General features: G+C 41.5%; 1 protein-coding gene across 1 annotated transcript; it reads left to right on the top strand.

Moving 5' to 3' along the window:
* The first annotated feature begins 11,241 nt into the window (after window positions 1–11,241).
* KCNE5 (potassium voltage-gated channel subfamily E regulatory subunit 5) lies at window positions 11,242–11,550 on the top strand. Its single transcript, XM_065410922.1, has one exon. The coding sequence runs from the start codon at window positions 11,242–11,244 to the stop codon at window positions 11,548–11,550; it is 309 nt and encodes a 102-aa protein (XP_065266994.1).
* Window positions 11,551–22,136: the final 10,586 nt, after the last annotated feature.

The raw sequence follows: 22,136 nt of genomic DNA, 5'->3' as shown, positions 1-22,136 counted from the left end.
CCACAGTTGGAAGCCAAGCATTTCCCATATTCTTCTTTTACTTACAGTTGATGAGCTTGGTCTCTAGTTAGGGATTTTTGTTCATTAAACTTGTTAAAAGAAGAGAACACTTGAGGTAGAACTTTGTCTTTCTGTTTGTGAAAATGTTTGTTTTAAAAACTGGAAACTGTAGAGATGCTGAAGTGGGAAGGAGGCAAAATAATACAATAATGGTTTGCCATTGAGTGTGCAACATCCCGTACTGTTTCTTCAAAATCCTTAGTTAGCACTCTGGGCTCATGCATCTCTTAGATGTTCCCACTTGAACCATAAATACTGTAAAAAGTGGAAGCTCTTGTGACTGTTCTACTTTAAATTTCTTTCTTAATCATTTTATATATGTTGCTTACATTTTGTACAGATGTGGCTCTCAACTGTGATATTATAACTTACTTTGATCTAAAGTATTTATAAAATAGATTTTGTCTATTCATAATATTTAAATGTTGTGTATATGATGGTAAAAAGGAAAATTATCTGATATTGTCATTGTAAAGAGTGAAGGGTTTTATATGAAACACATCTTCAGTATATAGTGATTTTAAAAAACAATCAGGGCAAGATTTTCCTTCTGTGAGGTGTATGTGTGAATCCCTTTTTCCCAGCTCAACCAACTTTCAAAGTGAAAATAAATCATGGTTATGGATTGGTTAACCATAAGCTCTTGGACTGTCCTTTCCTCTGGGACCAATTTCTTTTTAAACTTTCAAGGAACTTTTTATTTATTTTTACATGCATAACTCCTCTAGTCAAACCACAACACTGCCAAGTGATTTGCTCCCCATCCCCAGGGGGTTTTAGCAAAATCAATTTAAAGTTGGCTGCTGCTAGTTGTGCATGGACTTTCAACAATCATTAAAGGGGACCAGAAAAAGGCCTCTTTGCCTTAAACAAACACATACACTTGTTTATGAATACAGGAAATACTGCCCATGTCAATAGTGGCTTTTCAGATTATTAGTCTTGAAGACATGTTAGTTTTCTTTCTGTATTAAAATTATTCATTGTTAAAGAACTAAAATTGCTTTTAGATCACTTAAACACCACAAAGAAACTGTAATTAAACAAATGTAAGAAATAGCTAGTTATGTGCACTTAGATCTGATGGCAGATCTTATTAATTGCTTTTTTTTAAGCACATATAATGTATTTATTGGGCCTCAGTAGTTTCCCTCTATTGTACCCATATGTTTTCATTGATGGGGATCATTATTTTCAGTGTGTATGAAAGTTAAAGTAATCTTTCAAAGATGGAATACAGTTGAATTGGTTCTTGTTGTCAAAATGTTTGAGAGACTGCATTTTTGCACAACACAATCTTAGATCACAGTTTTTAGATCAATATGTAAAAGAGTTTCTCTAAACGGAATACAGAGAAGTGGCCCATGCGCTCATGATAGGCAGAACAGATATCTTACATTTCAGATAATTGCATCTTTTTACCTACATCCTTTTGATATCAAAGGAAGGGCTTGATCCTGCAAACACTTTTAGTGCTTTCAAGGGGACTATGCACAATAGTACAAACTCCACAGGTATTAAGCATTTGCAGTGCATACTGTAAGAATTCTAAGAGGTGACTCACTCAGGGGGGTTGGGGATGCTCTACAGAATAAAAACAAATCTGCACTGATCCTTATGTTGCTTTAAGAAAGTAGCTCTTCTCTGTATGTAGGAAGTATGGAAACATATTGGGAAATAACTTAGTACTGGACAGTAGATATTTCTTACATTTAAGGAAAAAAAGACTTCAAACACTGCAAATATTTCCAACAAATCTTGACAGTTATAGAAACAAAGACGGTGTTGCATACAATACTTGCCCCTTAACAAGAACTACAATTCTGTGACTTACTTACTGTTCATTGTACATAACCATGGAACTTATTAAGTTGCTTCTGGAAAAAGTGTTTTTAATATGCTGACAAAGTAGTATGGCATATACAGAGAGGAGATGAAGTGTTCTGTTGGTGGATGAGAGTTTTACAAAAACATTTAGCAACTAACATTCAATACAACACTAACAAACAAACAAAAAAACCACACAGCTTTCATCAACACAGATGGTGTATTAAGGTAAGGGCTTGGCTTCTGGTCCAACAAATATACTGAGCTGCAATGGAAGCTGGTCCATGTCAGCCATTTGCTAGATGTATAAAAAAGTTAGGAACGTTCAGGTCTGGGAAAGCGGGTTCAAGCCAATCTCTAATAAAAAGCCATCGCCGAATGATTGAGTGATTTGATAAACACTGGATTAGAGCGGTTAAAATGGTGTTGGTTGGCAAAGCTACTTCTATGAATTGATTACTTAAAGCTTCTTTCTATTAAGTACTATTTATATACTTTAAAAAAAAAGCTCCTTTCCGGGAGGCTTGAGGTGAAATGTTGTAGAGCTGACTAAAAAAAGAAGAAACATTTCTGTAGAAAACTCCATTTTTTCATCAATTTCAAATTCCTAGACATTTTCCCCAAACATCTCCATACGTGAATCTGATCATGTAAAGGGCAGACCTATTAAGATGCTGTAGCTACTTTACATAGCAGAACCACACTAACTTTGGCTTTATTTTATTTTAGCCATATTTTTCTATAGGATATTTAAAAATGCATTTAAAATATGACCTGACTCATCTAGATTAGTGTGAAAATGTATTTGGACTAAAAAAAAACCAACTTCCAATTAAATCAGTGCTGCAGCAAAACTAAAGTGGATTTATATTTAAATTTCTTGAATACCACACAGATTAAACCAACCACAGAGTAAAGAGGACTGGCTATATTTAGTAAATCTGGAGTTAAACTATCATTTTTGGTTACTCTGATTTGAAGAAATAAGCTGTGATAGAAATAGGGCCTTTTAGTTCTTTGAACTATTAGTTTGCTGCTATGTTTCCATAAGTCTACCAATGGGAGTGAGGTTCAATGCAAGAGTCAGGCCTCTGTTCAAAGACCACTTGGACATAACTAGTTACTGCTTGTTCCTGGTTCGGTGTCTTAAGCACAGAGCTGGTTTTGCAAGTAATTCTTCCTAAAACACCTTCAGTTAAAAGATGCCAGTCTGATCACTGTATTAAATTAAACTAGCATATTAGACATAGCCAGATTAGCCTACTCTTAGAACATAGAGCTCTCTAAACTTGAAAAAGTTCCTCCCACCGCTAACATGGGCTCTATCTGTGCCTTTAAAGTAAATCTGTTCATTTCTCTGCCTGTTTCCCCATATGTAAAACAAATCTAGCCTTATTTTTTTACCAATGAGTGGAGAAAATATTGGTGCCTGAATCAGAGGGCAGAGGGCCACTGCCATTCCATATACCTACTTGTGTACTTGCACACGCTATCATTCTGAATGTGACCACAGCGCATACATAGACTCCAGTCTTTCTGAAAAGCCAGGCGGTGGACGGTATACAGCAGTGCTTCTCAAAGTCGGGCCGCCGCTTGGTCAGGGAAAGCCCCTGGTGAGCTGGGACGGTTTGTTTACCTGCCACGTCTGCAGGTTCGGTCCATCGCGGCTCCCACTGGCTGCGGTTCGTCACTCCAGGCCAATGGGAACTGCGGGAAGGGCGGCCAACACATCCCTCGGCCTGCGCCGCTTCCCGCAGCCCCCATTGGCCTGGGACGGCAAACCGCGGCCAGTGGGAGCCGTGATCGGCCGAACCTGCGGACGCGGCAGGTAAAGAAACCGGCCCAGACTGCCAGGTGCTTTCCCTGAACAAGCGGCGGACCGACTTTGAGAAGCACTGGATACAGCACATGAAAGATGCAACACGCCACAAAAGTACTACATTACTTAAAGAGAAATTTTGTGAGATGTTCCTGTCTGATGGGAGCTAGATATTCATTTAATCTTTAGCTTCATTTTCTTGGTACCTCTGAATTCTCCCATAGTAGGGCTGTCTCCAAGCAAGACTGGTCCTGAGGATCCCCATCTTTCTAAGCAGGGACCGGTATATTGCTCTTTCAATTCCCTAACACAGCCCTTCTAGCCATTTGCAATGAGAAGGAAGGAGAGTAAATCTTCTCCGGTGCTGCCCAGTAGGGACCATTCTACATAGCAAAGTACCTTTCTGGATCCAGAGAAGCATCTTTTCCACACTACTAGTGAGCATCTGGTTAAACTTGCTGGTGCTGGCACTGTTAGGCATATTTCCCTCCCCCCATTTTACAATGTGTTAATGCAATAAACAAAGGTGCTAGTTCTGGTTTGAAGTGTATTATGAACAACACACATTGGCAATGCCCACTTCAATCAACAAAAGTTGCTTGTAGCTTGTGAGAAGGCAAAATTTGACCTGAAATGCCTGCTAGCTCCCAATGGGTTAAACGTCTGTTCCTGCAGAGAATTAAACACTGGAACAATTGAGCAAAAACGGCTGGGGAGGTAGACTGGCATAAAAATGTCTTTAAAAAGGGAGAGGGGCTGGTTAGCACGCTAGAAAGTGAAGGCACTAGTGCAGTAATGCTGGCAGTTTTGATAAAGGAAGAAGAGAACAGCACAAATACTAAGCTGCTGTTTCTTTAAAAGTTGCTGATGACAAAAATGAGCCATCTGGCTAGTTTTACAAGAACATACAGCTCATTCTATAAGCATTTACCCTATTTAGATGCCTCAGGGCTTTAGGTATTTGCTGGCAGGGAATTGTGCTTGGAACGGAAAGAAATCAAAAACATGGCTTGATCCAACACAGCCTTACCCCAGAAAAGCAACTTAGATGTCGCACTGTGCTGAAAAAAAAATGTTACACTATTCTGGTCTTTGGCTTATTTCAATTCCAGGTGACCATTGTAATGCAGAAAACAAGCTGCACTAATGTTTCTAGCTGAGGTGAGCACCACTGAACCTCCTCTGTACGCACTCAGCAGTGCAATTTATAGTTTGAGTACTGTAGCCTGCTGTGGAAAGCCTCATCTACGATACAGAAACATCTTTTTAATAAATAATCCATTTCAGCTAACAATGTTGTATGGATGGGCATAACTTTGTTTAAAAGCTTTTTAAAAAAAAAAAAATTCAATGTGGGACAGACAAAAAACTTTGGTCCAATTCACCAGGCCTTGCACCTTGTGTAGTCCCATACACTAGTGCTAAGTGGATATGAAATTACAGCCATTCTGAGGTAGTAACATTTCTAACCTTGTGCTGATGCAGGTTACTACACAAGGTGCAGCGCAATAGTGAATGGAAATAGAAGGTGTGGAAATGGAAGGGGAGGTTCAATTGTTGGAGGTGGATCCTAATTTATAGTTTATTTTTTAAAATAATTGCCTAGCACACTAGGAGGGCGAGTTTGAAAAAAACAAAACAAAACTCTTTGTTTGCTGTTTATGGGTTCAGGGCCACATTGACCCACTGACCCTCCTCTCTGAAGGCTATAAAATATCCCTTTCTGCTGGTACAACATAAAGCATGTTTTGACCAGTACAGAGCTCAAAAGTTTCCTGAACTATTCTCTCCAGCCTTTTCTTCTCACAGACCAGGCTTTCCTCAGCCAACTTTAGCTCCACTTAACATAAAACATAAAAATGACCATAATGGGTCAGACCAATGGTCCATCTAGCTCAGTTATCCTGGTGCCAGATGCTTCAGAGGGAACAGAACAGGGTAATTTCAATTGAACCATCCCTTGTCCAGTCCCAGCTTCCGGTTTAGGGACTGGGGTTATGTCTAATAACCAGCAATGGACCTATCCTCCATGAATTGATCTAGTTCTTTTTTGACCCCAGTTATACTTTTGGCCTTCACAACATCCTCTGGCAATGAATTGTATGTTGTGTCAAGTACTTCCTTATGTTTGTTTTAAATCTGCGGCCTATTAATTTCATTGGGCAAACCCTGGTTTTTGTTTTATGTGAAAGAGTAAATAACACTTCCTTATTCACTTTCTCTGGACCATTCATGACTTTATAGACCTCAATCATATCCTACCTTAATCTCTTTTCTAAACTGTCTTTTAAATCTCCCCTCATATGGAAGCTGTTCCATACCCCTAGTCATTTTTGTTGCCCTTCTCTCTACCTTCTCCAATTCAACTATATTTTTTTTTGACATGAGGCAACCAGAACTGCACACAGTATTCAAGATGTAGGTGTACCATGGCTTTATATACTGAGATTATATTTTCTGTCTTATCTATCCCTTTCCTGATGGTTCAGAACATTCTGTTAGCTTTTTTTTTTTTTACACTGTTGCTGCATATCGAACAGATGTTTTCAGAGAACTATCCAAGATGACTCCAAGATCTCTTTCTTGAGTGGTAACAGCTAATTTAGACCCCACCATTTTGTATGTATTGCTGGGATAATTTTTCAACATTGAATTTCATCTGCTATTTTATTGCTCAGTCATCCAGTTTTGTAAGATCCACTTGTAACTCTTTGCAGTCAGTGTTAGACTTAATTATCTTTAGTAGTTTTGCATCATCTGCAAATTTTGCCACCTCACTGTGCATCCCCTTTTCCAGATCATTTATGAATATATTGAACGGCACAGGTTCCAGTACAGATCCTTAGGGGACACCCCCCCCCCCCCATTGACCTTTCTCCATTGTGAAAACTGACCATTTATTCCTACCATTTCTGAAAGTCCAAGTACACTATATCCACATGCTTACTGAACCCCTCAAGGAATTCTAATAGATTGGTGAGGCATGATTAGCCTTCACAAAAGCAGCATTGACTCTTCCCCAACATATCGCGTTCATATATGTGTCTGCTAATTCTGTTCTTTACTATAGTTTCAACCAATGTACCTGGTACTGAAGTTAGGCTTACTGGCCTGTAATTGCCAGAATCACCCCTCGAGCCTTTTTTTTTTTTTTTAAATAGGCGTTACACTAGCTATCCTCCAGTCATCTGCTACAGAGGCTGATTTAAGCGATAGGTTACATACCACAATTGTTAGTTCTTCAATTTCACATTTGAGTTCCTTTAGAACTCTGGAGTGAATACCAACTGGTCCTTGTGACTTATTACTGTTTAATTTATCAATTTGTTTCAAAACCTCTTCTACTGACACCTCAATCTGGGACAGTTCCTGAGATTTGTCACCTAAAAAGAATGGCTCGGATGTGGGAATCTTCTTCACGTTCTCTGCAATGAAAAGCAATGTGAAGAATTCATTTAGCTTCTCTTCTTGTCTTCCTTGAGTGCTTCTTTAGTACCTTAATCGTCTAGTGGCTCCACTGATTGTTTGGCAGGCTTCCTGCTTCTGATGTACTTAAAAAAAAGTTGCTGTTTGTTTTTGTATCTTTTGCTCTTCAAATTCTTTTTTGGCCTGCGTTATACTTTTACATTTGACTTGACAGAGTTTATGCTCCTTTCTATTTTCCTCAGTAAGATTTGACTTCCAATTTTTAAACGATGCCCTCTTGCCTCTGCCTCTTTTACTCTTAAACCCTTGTTCTTCCTTTTCCTCTACTCTGCATGGCAACTCTGGCCACTGCTTGGGTTCCCTGTGCCTGCCCAGCTGTCTTTGCAACTGTTTGCTTGCCCACTTTTCCCGCTGCCCTGCAACCCTGTGCTCTAGGGGCTTGTTTACCCAGGGAAATTGACAGGCATATCTTGTCCAGAATAACTACTTTGCTATAGCCATAGAGATAAGGTCTCATATGCCTAATGCTTAACAAAGATCTGGACTTTGTTATAAGGAATCCAGCACAAAGCGAATTGCCTGAGCACACTGATGAGAACTCACGTTTAACAAACATATTGAGAACTAACTAATAAACAGGTTTTAGTGGGCTGGGTTCTGCATTTTTATAGCAACCTGCTTTGCAGTAAAATTATCCTGTCTTGCCACCTAAGGAAGCATCCAGCTTGGATCTACATTTACACTAGACACTAAACAATCTTTGCCAATTAAAATGGAGCTTCCGCCATCTACTCCGCATAAAAGAAGGTAAAGAACCCAGATGGTGTCAAGTTCCTATTTGCCCAAGCAAGGAGTGTAAGAGGAATGGTTATACAATATGGCTCAGCTGTCTCACCCTATGGAGGAATGTGCCCCAAAATGGCACTAACCTAAATGGTTGATCTGCCCACTGGATGGATTTTTCTTTCCTATGGAGCAAGGCTGTGTGTTTAAGTGAAGCTTGGCTGGGTAGACATTAGAGTTGCGTGACTAAGGAGGAGGGATTTCCCCATTTCAAATACTGGTAGGGTGACCATATGTCCCATTTTGGCCGGGACAGTCCCTTTTTTAAGCCCTGTCCCAGCCGTCCCAACCTCTTTGGCAAAAGTGGGCAGTTGGCACAAGCAAACAGGACAAATGCCCACTTCTGTCAAAAAAGTGGGGTGGGGTGCGGTGCGGAGAAACATGCAGGGGGGATGAGCAGCTATGCCAACCCCGCTCAGGAGGGAGGCAGACCTCGGGTGGGGGAGCAGGCAGGGCTCAGGTGAGCAGCGATCCCAGCCGCATGTGGGAGGCAGACAGGGGTTGGGCAAGCAGCTCAGCCGGCCCCGCACTGTGTCCCATTTTTCCGTTTCGGAAATATGGTCACCCTAAATACTTTCCTTTTTCCAAAGAAGAAAACCACAGAACCATTATTACTGAAAGTCTTACAGCAGTGCCTAGATTGCCCAATAGGTATCAGGGGCCCACCCATGGCAGAAAAGGAAGTGTGTTGGCCTCTGAGCTGCCTAAATTGTTTGTCACCAGGCTTGAGAATGGATGGTTCAATAAGTCAGTAAAATCACTGCAATTTGAAATGGAAAAAAAGCCCCAAGGCCATCTAGTCCACTCCCTGCCAGGACAGGATTGCTTCCTCTCCATCCCACACTGTGTTTGGAGGGCTTTTTCAAAAAGACTTGACTAACATTACTGCCCAGAGGTTAGTCCAGAAGTTCAGGCCTCACCACTATCAAGTCTGGCCTAATAATATTCAGCTTCCATTCTTCTTTTCTTATATCAATAAAGTTAGTTCTTGATCTAGCCCCTTGAAAAGAGACAGCCTAAAAAAGCTCCTTTGTAGTCCCATGAAGAAAAGTAATCTGTTTTTGAAAAGGCAAAGCTAATGAGACTGGCCAGAGAAAATGCTGCTGAACTTCGCTTTGTGTCTCCTCAAATGAATCTCTGACCCTGTTTTTCAAGTCACGATACAGAATGCATCTACTAGCAGACACCATTAGCCTTTTGCTCTCCAAATTGTTACTCTTCTAAACTAAGTAGTCTCTCACTTTAACAATATCTTGCTACAAGGGGCTGGCAGAACCACGCTATTGAACGTTTTATTCATCCAATGTACCTTACAGACATTAATTAATTAATTCTCAGAATTCACTCTGAGGGAGGCGAAGTATTGTAATCCCAGTTTTACAATGGGCAAACTGAGACACAAAAGAACTTCTACATTAAGGAAATTTACCCCAGCACAACTACATAAATACAGCTGCAACAGGGCAGATCCCAAATGTAGGTGGGCTGCCAGGCGCAGCTTAATCCACTTTTCTTTAATTTTCACATGAGGACAATACTTCTACCTCCCTGATTCCCGGAATGACACATGCTGCTGCCTCCCTCACCAACACATGCACTGGATATAAAAAACACAACTAAATTTAAGTAGCATGGGGAAATGCTTCTATTACTGATGACTGACCCTGTTCCCATAAGGTGCTGAGCATCGAATCCTGTCAGTGGTTAACAGTATCCTAGATGGAAGGTGCTCGTTGCCTGGCAGGGGCAGCCCCTTTATTAACTAGGGTGAACAGATATCCTAATTTTATAGGGACAGTCTGGATTTTTGGGTCTTTTTCTTATATAGGCTCCTATTACCCCCCACTCCCTGTCCCGATTTTTCACATTTGCTGTCTGGTCACCCTATTATTAACCCTCTCATAAAAAGCAGACAACTGCCCTTTTGCTGGAAGTTCAATGGTAGGAATAATCCCAGGGGTAAAGTTGCAAATCAGAGTTCAGTTTTTACAGGCAACTGCAGGTACAAAAGAGGTTTCTGACTGAGGCTTGGTCTACACTTACCCCCCAAGTCGAAGTAAGGTACGCAAATTCAGCTACGTGAATAACGTAGCTGAATTCGACATACCTTACTTCGAACTTACCGCGGTTCAGACGCGGTCCACACGCGGCAGGCAGGCTCCCCCGTCGACTTCGCGGTACTCCTCTCGTCTAGCTGGAGTACCGCAGTCGACGGGGATCACTTCCTGGTTCGATTTATCGCGTCCACACCAGACGCGATAAATCGAACTCGGAACTTCGATCCGCAGCCGTCGAACTACCCGGTAAGTGTAGACTAGCCCTAAGTCCCTAACTACAGCTTCTTAAACTGGACACCACGAGAACACTCAGTCTCTCTAAAACAGGGGTTCGGGACCCCTCAGGGGGGCACGAGGTTATTACATGGGGGGTCATGAGCTGCCAGCCTCCACCCCAAACCCCACTTTGCCTCCAGCATTTATAATGGTGTTAAATATGTAAAGAAGTGTTTTTAATTGAAAAGAGGGGCTGCACACTGAGGCTTGCTATGTGAAAGGGGTCACCAGTACAAAAGTTAGAACCACTGCGCCACGGTAGTAAATATGATTCTTTAGGAATCATTGTAGCTGCGATTTCCCCATTTAACCTAGAAATATGCAATATTTTATCCCTTTGCCTGCCAGATTAAAGGTAAAGGGCTCCTTAATCTAGCCAACAGAAACTAGTGGCTGAAAGATGAAGTCAGCGAAATTCAAACTAGCAATAAGATGCAGCTACTTAACGCGGTGGGTAATTAACCATTGGAATAGATCAGAGAGGGATGGAGCAAATTCTCCACCTCCGAGAGGCTTTAAATCAAGCTGGGATATCTCTCGCTAAAACATGCTTCAACTCCGCGGGAATCCTTGGTTCAATCCCGTGCCTATGTTGCACAGCTCAGAGTGGGGGAACATCGCGGTCCCTTTACAATCTCCCTCTGCTAGGGCGGCTTAAAAGCATATTTCTGTTTCCCGGAGATAAACAAGGCTTGGGGCAGCAGTTCTGCGCGCCGGGCTGCCGGGAACATCTCCACTTATGGAGCAGAAGAGCCCCGCGGTGGGCGGGGGAAGCTGCATTAAAGCCTCCCCGCAGCACAAAGCAGCCAGGCGCCGCGGGAGAATGAGAAGCGCCGAGGTCCGGGCGCGGCGTCCAGCCGGCTGCAGGCTCCGTCCAGGGCAGCACTGAGAGCGGGGAAGCCGGGCAGGGCAGGACACCGCTGACCCCTCGCCATGAACTGCAGCGAGGCGCTGCGCCTGCGGACCCTGCTCAGCCACCTGCTGCGGCACCTGCCCGGCGGGGCCAACGCCAGCCGCGGGGCCGCCGCGCCGGGGGGGGACGACGCCTACCTCTACATCCTGCTCATCATGATCTTCTACGGCTGCCTGGCGGGCGGGCTGATCCTGGCCTACACCCGCTCCCGCAAGCTGGAGTCCAAGCACGACCCCTTCCACCTCTACATCGAGCGCGACTGGAGCGGGCGGCACGAGGGCGCCGCGCCTCACGACGGGGCCGGCCTGGAGGGCGAGCAGCTGCTGTGAGGCGCGGGCCGCCCGCCCACCGGGGCTCGCCGCGGAGCGAACTGATGGGCTCCGCCTCAGCGCGCCGGCCGCGGGACACGGCGCGCCCCGGGGGAGCCCGAGGCGGCCGCGGCGCCTGAGGGAGGAGGGGCGGCGAGGCTCGCGCCCTGGCCCGGACAGCGAGCGGCTGCCCTGGCTGGGCGGTGATTGGCCCCCAGCCGGGCTCTCCGCTGCTCGCCTTCGCCGCCAGAGAGCGGCCGCGGACCCCCCGGACTCCCGGGGAGAGGACGGGGGCCATGGGGACAAGAAACTTCCAAAGGACTGAGACCCCCCTGCGAGCCGGAGTGAGCACGCCCGCCCGGGGAGCCTGAGGCTGAGCCAGGCGTTCAGTGAACACAGCGCCCCCTGCCGGCAGCGCTCGCAGCTGAAGCAGGAGAGCCGGACCCAGCCCGACTCCAAACAAGGGAACCCGACCAGACTCCAGAGGCAAAAGAATAGATAAGGCGAACAGAGGATGAAGAGCTGCTTAGATGTTAAACATTGTTTTCAGAACTGGTATGTTCTATAAGGAAGGACTTCTCACAAAATCTAGGAGAGCAAAGCTGAGGTTACACACAGGGATCGCCCTGAGCAGCAATTCCACATATATTAGATCAAAAGGCATAATGCAAATAAAAGGACAATTTTCCAAAACACTAATGGGTGTTAGGTGTCCAATGCCAGTTGACTTTCTAATTTCCCTGGGATCCATTTGTGTAATCTCATTCCAAGAAACTGATTAGTTCTTTTTACCTTCACCAATGATAGGTCAGAGATGAGACCCAAGCCTGCAATGAGCTCTGTGCAGGCCAGTCCCTGTGTCCACCCAGGGTTCATTACAGGATGGGGGGCCTAAGACAGGAAGCAGAATTTTCTTCTGAATTTCTCCTTTTATCTGAACTTAATCAGTCCAAATCTCAACTATATTTGAGTTTCAGATCTATTTAACATGTCTTCAATAGAGACATCACTACAACCCATGTAGCTAGGTGAACAGGAAGAAATCAAATTGGCAAGTGTTTTGGCTAAATGCCAAATCAAATTTGGCCCAGACCAAAGTATCTGAAATTCAGCTCAACTCCAGTAAGAACCTTATATACGTAATGAACTGCTCTGTGGGAATTAAGTCTTTGTCAGCACTGTAGCTACTGAGATGAAAAAAAACAGATTGTGTAATGCAAAAGGTTTATCTTGTAACATGGTTGTCCTTTCTCAGTTGAGACTGATTTGCATTCATTTTCTACAGTACTTATTTTGGATAGTGTATCTCTAGCTATTTTTCTTTTGCTCAAATGTTTTCAAGCATTATATAGGATACGGTATTTCTCTTTAGATGAGCTAGTCATATTGAATTTTATCTGACCTAAAAAATGCTGTTACTGAAAAATTGCTTTTATCAATTTTTTTAAATGCAACTATTTTTAAAGCCAGTCACTAACCTAAATTACATGACAATTATTTGTTTCTTTGCAATATCTAGCCCTATAACACTTTATGATGAAAAGACTTTAGTGCATTAAGACTGCATAGGCTACTTTAATAAACAAAAAAAAAATTAGCAGAATGAGGCCTGTCCTGTGTGATATTCTCCAGGGTACAATCTGGATCGTTGAACAGCTGCATTCCCTCGAGTCTCCAATGTGGGGTGCCTTTTACACCACTCTTCTGTAAGAGCATCCACTCCTGGCCTGTTCACACGCAGCCACTAGCAAAATCACTCCCAGTATGTTACATAAATGCTCTTCTAACCACTCATGAATTATGTACAGGGCGACACCAGCAAATTCCCAATTCCAGCCTTGTCCCCCAGAAATGTGCATCTTGTATTGTCCAGCAGATGCTGGACAATGCAAGCTTATAGAAAGTCTGTCATTTCCATCAAAGGAAAATTATATGCATAGGTCCTGTTATCTCAAGTAGTGGTTCCTAAACACTTCAATCCAAACACACATTGGTTTAGATAAAACAAGTTTATTAACTACAAAAAGATAAAAAAAAAAATCTAAGTGACTACAAGTAATGAGGCATAAAAGTCAGAATTGGTTACAAAAGAAATAAAAGATAAAATGCAACTGACATCTAACAAACTAAAATGGATTCTGAGCAAATGTGTGTGTCTCACCACCCTACTATAATAGGCTGGATTTCCTTCCAGCCAGGACTCCCCCAAGCAATTCAGAATGTCCTTCTGTTGTTGTTCAGATGTTGATAATGTAGCCATCAGAGATAAAGGGAGGAGCAGAATAAAGTGTTTTTACCCTTTTTATAACTCAGTCCTTTGTTCTAGAAAGATCTTCAATTTTCAGCTGAGTCATTTGGTGTCAGCCTGTTTCTTGTGGACTTGAACTATAGGCCATCCCAGTGATGGAATATAAATTTCTTGTTCACTTTCCCCCCTGCTGAAGAATGTCCACTTAACTAGGTGATAGCCTCATTGTCTCTGAGGAACTGGTTTGTGGGTGTTCCCCAGAATTATAACATATTTCAGTAACAATCATACAGTAGAACTGTATAACTTTACATATAGTGTTGCTACACTTTACCAGGATAATATTCAGCAGATTATGACTTTTCAAATGATGCCACACAAGTCATACTTTGTACAAAATATATCGTAACCTTGTAACGGTGATCATAGTGGCCTACCCTGCCACACCATCCCTATGCTATGACTTCAACACCTCAAATAAAGTCTACACCACCAAATCTTCAGCTCCTAGCAAAGCCTGGAGCTTCTGTGATCTTACAAACAATGCATGGATTGGGAGTGAGAGAGACTATACATAAGAGAACCTAACCTGAGGAGAGGAGATTGGAGCAGACAGAGGAAAACTAGGACCCTTGAGCAAAAGTTGTATGTGCTGAAGTCCAAATGGTTGCAGGAGTCTATGCCAACCTTAGAATTCAGGCAGCAGGCTGATTTATACTGATAATATACTTCTTGTATTTTTGTAACAAAACCAAGGAAATTCCCAAGTCACTTTTGTAACTAACTTTATTGTAAGTTATCAAAATGTAATTCCAAGAATATGTTAATTAATAAAACCTAAGTCTTAAAGTGTGGAAATAAAGGTAGATACAGATTTCTAATACAAAACAAGTTCTCTAAGAAACCTTGATGTGCAAAAATTTACATTGGGCATTCCAACCACATCAACTGTCCTTTGTTTATTGTTTTCTCTGTAAGACAGTTAAAATTGTTTAACGGATAGGCTATTAATTGCCCTTATTAATTTTATGTTTAGTGTATTATGGGAGCTTTGCCATTGACTTCGGTAGAGCCAGGATTTCATCTTATGTACTTAACATAGAAGATATACTGTAGGAAATTGTGCCTTAATTACACAGCAGTTTTAGATATATAAGTGTTGTGTGTGTGATGTCTGCATATTTCAGTAATTAAAGTGTTAGTATTCTGCAGCAAAATGTGTGTGCAACATATCTTGAAATTACTATTTATATAGTTTGTTGCAGGACAGTTACTGTAGGGATTAGTACGCTCTGTTGAAATAAGTTAAGTCTATAGCTTTCTTTCTGTAACAAACTAAACAATTCTTTCTTGGTAATTATGTCTTTGCGGTCAGAGTTAGTTGTTATTGGATTGTCCAATATTACTTTTCACATAAATTGGTTGAAGTAGTCCTATGACTGGGGGAATCCTCAGCTACTCCTCTAAGGTAGCTGTGCTGTATTTCCATCTGCAAATCTTCAAATTTCTGGTTCTCACAGTTATGCAACTGTTTACGTTGCCAACTCTGGAAGGGGATATGTACAGCCAGCCCAACCATCAACAAAAAAGTTTTCATTAAATTATTTTCAATCAGATGAAAATGTATTTAATAAATATTAGGTTTGTAAAACAGTGATTTGGAGTGAAAAGAGGGTCCTAAACTACCTGATAGTGTCACTTTAATATTTGTGAAGGGCTATCAGTGCTATTATTTTTCATAGATTTTAAGGCCAGAAGGGACCATTATTTATCATCTCCTCTTCCCTTCTGTATAAGTCAGCCCACAACTTCAGGGTTAACTAGACTGGCTGTCTTTCTAAAAGATATGCTCTATCTCAACTGACTTCTACCAAGATTGACACATCATTGTTTCCTTGGCTGCATTAAGGTCTCATTGTAGGGATGCTTTGAAAACTTGATTACCGAAGAAAAGAAGCTACACAACTGAAAATAAGTTATATTATTTCCCTGGCAGGACTCACAGTGATAATCTCTAAGCAAGACCAGTTTGTATTTCCCATACCTACAAACTACCTAGCACCTGGTTAATTGGCATGGACCTGCTGCCACCCTGCACCACAGAACAAGTAGCATTAATTCTCAAAGGTGGTAACTCAGTTTGTGTTATGAATACTGAGCGGTTTAATATTTAGGAGATATGGAACCCAACTATGACTAAAGATGGAAATAGGTTGTCTTTTGCTGTTTTCTCGGTCCAGGCATGCACTGTCCTGTATTTCTGGGTGTTATGGCCCTTACTCCGTTCTTATCCACACATAATAATCAACTGAAAGGGGAAGACAGACATGTAGGCACATTGGGGAAGAAATTCATGGAGTGAGTTAGGTTCCATGACTAATAAAAATACTACCCAAATACCCCATGGTACAGTTGGTCAGTGTCAGGGCCTGCATGGTGCTGTGTACCCTCAGTTCCTGGGTTTCAGTAGGGTTGATCTACATCTGATTCAGTGGGAGATGGGAAAGCCTAGCACTCAGGAGGATCAGACTGGAATGCTTGGCCCATCCATGAATTGGGACGTACATAAAAGCACACACAATAGATACCTCACAAAACGTTTTGGAGAAGCCAACATTGACCCATGTCTCACTGGGCCTCCTAAATCAGTTCAATTTTCTTGGGGGTGAGGGGGAAAAAAAGAAGAGTTCATAGTGTAACCACATCGTTAGAAAACATTTCATTTAGATGAATAGAAATGTTCAGAATAGTCTCCTGTAGAGTCACCAAGTACTTTAAACTGTTTGTATGACACAGGATAGTCCATTCATTCACTTTGGAGTAATAGCAGGGTTGTTGTTTTTTTACACTTAATGATGTGGTTTGCACATTAGAATTTATACTTGTTTTTTTCTAGCATAGTCTGTTTCAATGAATATACACAGCAAAATATGAAGTATTTATCTATGGAATCTCTATTTAAGCAGGGATCTGGTGTCTGGTGGTGATTCAGTGGGCTGGAAGAAGTGATTTGCTGGGTCTCAATCCCATACCAAGTAGCCAAACATTCACATCACAAAAAACACTGACTGGCAGCTCAGCAGAGTCACAAGAACCATAGACACAAATACGCTGTAGACCTTGGAATGGTGTTCACTTGATAGCCCCAGATATTGAAGTTATATACTGCAATCCTACAAGCTTCTCCCTCAGTACTGTGTCAAGGTGTCTAAATTACATCCCAGCAGGACCATCATTGTGGGGTGAGACAATAGTTCATTCCCTATCATTGGGGATCCATGTCGTCTGCAGCGGCCTGTGTGGCTAACCTCAAAGCCGCCCAAGCAGTCGCCCCCCCCGGCCAGCCACCCCAGCCATTTCTGAGCTGCCCCGGGACCAGCCGTACCAGCCACTGCTTAGGCAGCCAGCCCCGGGGACCACCTGAACAGCAACCGGTGGGGCTGGTCCCAGGGACCGCCTGAGGAGTGGTCCCAGGGGCCGCCTGAGGAGTGGTCCCAGGGGCCGCTGCAGCTCAGTAGCCCCTGGCAGCGGTGGCTAGGATGCAACCCCTGGCAGCTGGTGCTGCTGCTCCCCAACCCCCAGAGCAACAGCACCCCTGGCAGTGCTCCACCCCAGAGCATTGGCTCCCTCCAGGGCTCCCCAGCAGCACCTAGCTAAATATTTTGGGACTCATTCAATATTAAAGGGTCTGAGTTACTATTTTGGGAAGCTTGAGTCCTATTGGACACCATATGATGAAGCAAATTTTGTCAGCCTCTGTGGAGAGTCCAAGGACTGAAGGGATGATGGGTAAGGCTATGATTTAGTCAGGGGTATTTATAGTACAAGTCATGGATAGGTCACAGGCAATAAACAAAAATTCACAGCTCCATGACCTGTCCATGACTTGTGCTGTCAATCACAGTTAACTCATGTGATTAACTCAAAAAAATTAAAATCCATTAATCAGTTTTAATCGCACTGTTAAACAATACCAATTTAAATATATTAAATATTTTTGATGTTTTTCTACATTTTCAAATATTTGATTTCAATTTACACAGAATACAGTGTATAGTGCTCACTTTATATTATTATTACAATGATTTGCACTGTAAAACGATAAATAAAAAATAGTATTTTTTAATTCACCTCTTACAAGTACTGTAGTGCAATCTCTACTGTGAAAGTGTAACTTACAAATGTAGATTTTTTTGTTACGTAACTGCACTCAAAACCAAAACAATGTAAAACTTTGGAGCCTACAAGTCCACTCAGTCCTACTTCCTGTTCAGCCAGTCACTAAGACAAACAAGTTTGTTTACATTTACCAGAGATAATGCTGCTCGCTTATTTACAATGTCACCTGAAAATGAGAACAGCATTGCAAGGCATTTACTTTTATATGCCACTTCATGCTTTGGCCACCATGCCGATGACACTTGTTAAAAAAAATAATGCATTAATTAAATTTGTGACTGAACTCCTTTGGGGAGAATTGTATATCTCCTGCTATTCTACCTGTATTCTGCCATATATTTTGTGTTATCGCAGTCTCAGATGACGACCCAGCACATGTTGTTGATTTAAGAACACTTTCACTACAGATTTGACAAAATGCAAAGAAGGTACCAATGTGAGATTTCTAAAGCTAGCTACAGCACTCAACCCAAGATTTAAGAATCTGAAGGGGCTTCCAAAATCCGAGTGGGATGAGGTATGGAGCATGTTTTTGGAGAAGTCTTTAAAGAGTTACACTCCAATGCGGAAACTACAGAACCTGAACCACCAAAAAAGAAAATCAACCTTTTGTTGGTGGCATCTGACTCAGATGATGAAAATGAACGTGGATCAGCCTGCACTGCTTTGGATTGTTGTCGAGCAGAAGCATGTATTCTGGAATGGTGGTTGAAGCACGAAGGGACTTAGGAATCTTTACTGCATCTAGCAGGTACATATGTTGCAATGCTGGCTACAACAGTGCCATGCGAACGCCTGTTCTCACTTTCAGGTAACATTGTAAACAAAAAGCGGGCATTATCTCCTGCAAATGTAAACAAACTTGATTGGCTGAACAAGAAGTAGCACTCAGTGGACTTGTAGGCTCTAAAGTTTTACATTGTTTTGAGTGCAGTTATTTTTTTGTACATAATTCTACATTTGTAAGTTCAACTTTCATGATAAAGAGATTGCACTACAGTATTTGTATTAGGTGAATTGAAACACTATTTCTTTTTTACAGTGCAATATTTGTAATAAAAATATAAAGTGAGCACTGTACACTTTGTATTCTGTGTTGTAACTGAAATCAAAATACTTGAAAATGTAGAAAACATCCAAAAATATTTAAATAAATTGTATTCTATTGTTTAACAGAGCGATTAATCGCTTGACAGCCCTACTTCCTTTTAAGCTCTTCATCCCCATTCCAGACCTTTTATGCTAGGTAAAATGGCCAGAGGAGCATGAAAAGCCCTAAAAGCCAGGGGGAGTTGGCACTGCAGAAAACAACTGTAAGGCTGTCCTCCAAGGACCCTTCACAAGTTCTGGTACAAAAAAGTTGTGCCACCATGAGTGGGGCATGGTGCGGGTGGAGCCACAAAACTAGAGATTCTAGGCAGCATTCCAGCCCGAAGGACAGCCTCAGGGAGCCCCCGTAAGTTAGGTACAGCACAGAGCCTCACTCCTAGTTTTTAGGCTCACATTTGAACAAAATTTAAAGCACTTTTCACTGAGTGACCACCCCTCCCAAGAGTTTAGAACCCTTAACTGCTACTCATGTTGATGAAAATTGAAGGTGATCAGCACCTAAGTGTAAACTTGTAACATTAGTAGCCAATTGGTCTATTGAACTCAGCCATTCTTGATGCTAAAAAGGAAAAACAGAGTAAATTTAGTTCTTTGGGTAAATGTTCTATTTATCCATAGAAGAGGTATAGCACAGGCATAATCTATGCTTTTTTTTGGGGGGGGGGGGGGGGAGGCGGCGGGGGTAGGAGGGGAGGACATTTACCATCCAAGCATCTTGCATACACTATGTGTTTGGCTGACTTCTTCTTAGCATTTGTTGAATGGTGATGTAAACTTCAGTGAATGTTGTCCAAGGGAACTGCCACATTCCCCAGAGATTTTACTTCTGCCCTCTCAAGTATCATTTACCTCTATTATGCTGCATTACTCTCCTGCTGATGCACATGACTGTGGAATCAGTTGCCACCATCAGTTCGTTTTTCTCATCACAGGAGAGACACCACCACTATCAAGGAGCATGCACACTGGTGGCCTCTGTTCTGAGACATTTGAGTACCATATGGTGGCAATAGTTAGAACATATGTAACTCAATGCCAAAACCCAAACAGCAAAGTTGAAGAGCCAAATGTTATTTCCTGAACTTTAATATAGTAAGAAAACACTATGAAAACTTGTAATAAAAATAAAATACCAGATCAAGCAATTTTTTTTAAGTGACACCCTTACAAGAGGTCATAAACAGTTGCAAAAGATTATAAAACATTCAAGTTTGTGGAAAGCTATTTTGATGTTAAAAAAGCATCACTTCTTTATATACTCAGAAGTCTCTCATCAGATAACAAGCGTTACCTACGCCAGCCTTTGAAGACAAAATACTTCCCACCAAGAAATAGCAGCACTTGAGCATTTTAAATTATTTGTGGCATGCTAAAAAGAGCAAAGCAACATAACTAGAATGTCAAAACAAAACTGACTAATGGAGGCAATACAAGATAGGCAAAATGGGTCGATCCAGTTGTCAAGTGCCAGAAGGTATCATTAGGATTTGCATTTGCTTAGCTTTTCACCTTGATTTTGTATTACTGCTTTGCTACATGCCCAGAATTTACTATTTTAATAGCAAGGGAAAACATCAGAGTGTTTGGACTTCTATGCAGTTTAGTTCTTATGATTTTGTACAAGTATTAAGAAAATTAAGAATTTTGGTTAGCAGGCAATTATGGCAGCCTGAGCACGCCCCTTTTTTTTAAGGCAGATCACCTCCAGCTAAAAAGACAATCATCAATAACTGCCAAAGCCAAACCTTATTATGGCTCTACTGAAGGTGTAGTAACAAGGGAAGGGAAGCAGGAAGAACAGTGTGGAAGATCATCACTTCCACAAAAATCCATGCTAGCAACAGCCAAGATCCACTTCCAACTGTGAAATTAACACAATGGAAGGCAGAGCTTGTACAACCAGGTTAGTTTGTGCACATACTAAATTATGCTTCAAATAGTAAGAACTCGGAGCACCAGCCATACTTAAAGCCCAAACCTGTTTCCATCTGAACAGAATGTATAGAATGGCTACATCTACATCTAAAACTTCCATTGTGTGGCAGAAAGTCTTAGACAATTGAACATGCTAATTTAAGATTTAAGGTGTCATCCCAATAATTTTAAATAAATATTTACTTGAGTATAAGTGTGTTTGTTTGGTATAAGAATATTGTGTTCTGAAGACTGAATGTCTTCATAATTCAGAAGCCCAGTGCTGGAATTTCACCCATAAATGTTTTAGAGCTAAAAGTTATACTGATACTGTATGAAGACAAGATACAGATGAAATTCATATTCCTAGTGTAAGAAACAGTGAGTTGTAACCATAATACAACACCACCACAGTTCAACAATGCTATATAATTAGCAGGTAACTTCAATGTTAATTCTTCTTTTGATCTGGTAGAAAAGATATGAAAACCTCCCAACATTATTGCAAGGTAACATTACACAGTTAAAAAGGTCAATCTTTCCCCCACTATGCACACAGATCGCAATACATTTACGATAGCTACAACGTTAAAACAGTTTTGTAGTCCTTATGCCATTTTTAGATTCCTGTTTTCTCAAAAGAAGGAAAACAGAGGAAGCAGTTTCCTGAGCAAGGACTTTAGAGAGACCATTTCAGACTTTAACTATAGAAAATTTTCCATTTACGAGAGTTGGCCAATATATTACAAATTCGCCAACCTAATGATATAAACCATTGCTGGAAACCTGGAAATACTGGTGCAGCCAACCATTTCATCTTTATATCAACTTATACCATTATTTGTTAAAACATATGTTAAGTATACATAAGTTTTTAAAATATGGTTTATTTTCTGTTTTCTGATTTAAGGAATAAAATGAGTTGTTACCCAGTATAAAGGTAACAGCCTTGTGAATTGTCTAAACATCCGTTAGGATGAAATTAAGATCAGATATACAAGTTACTGTCAAATATATTTTTACTTACAAGCAGAGTGTGTGTTTTCAAGTACTTACTACGTGACTAGATTTCCATCCGTTTAATTTGCTCAACTTAGATTAGCAGTCTGAACACAAAGTGCTGCCATTCTGAGATCTAAAGCGTTAATTCGGGTTA

This window comes from Emys orbicularis, chromosome 9 (genome assembly GCF_028017835.1).
Source record: "Emys orbicularis isolate rEmyOrb1 chromosome 9, rEmyOrb1.hap1, whole genome shotgun sequence".
In the NCBI taxonomy this organism is placed as follows: Eukaryota; Metazoa; Chordata; order Testudines; family Emydidae; genus Emys; species Emys orbicularis.
The sequence above is the reverse complement of the archived record's forward strand: the minus strand, read 5'-3'. Positions and strand labels throughout refer to the sequence as shown.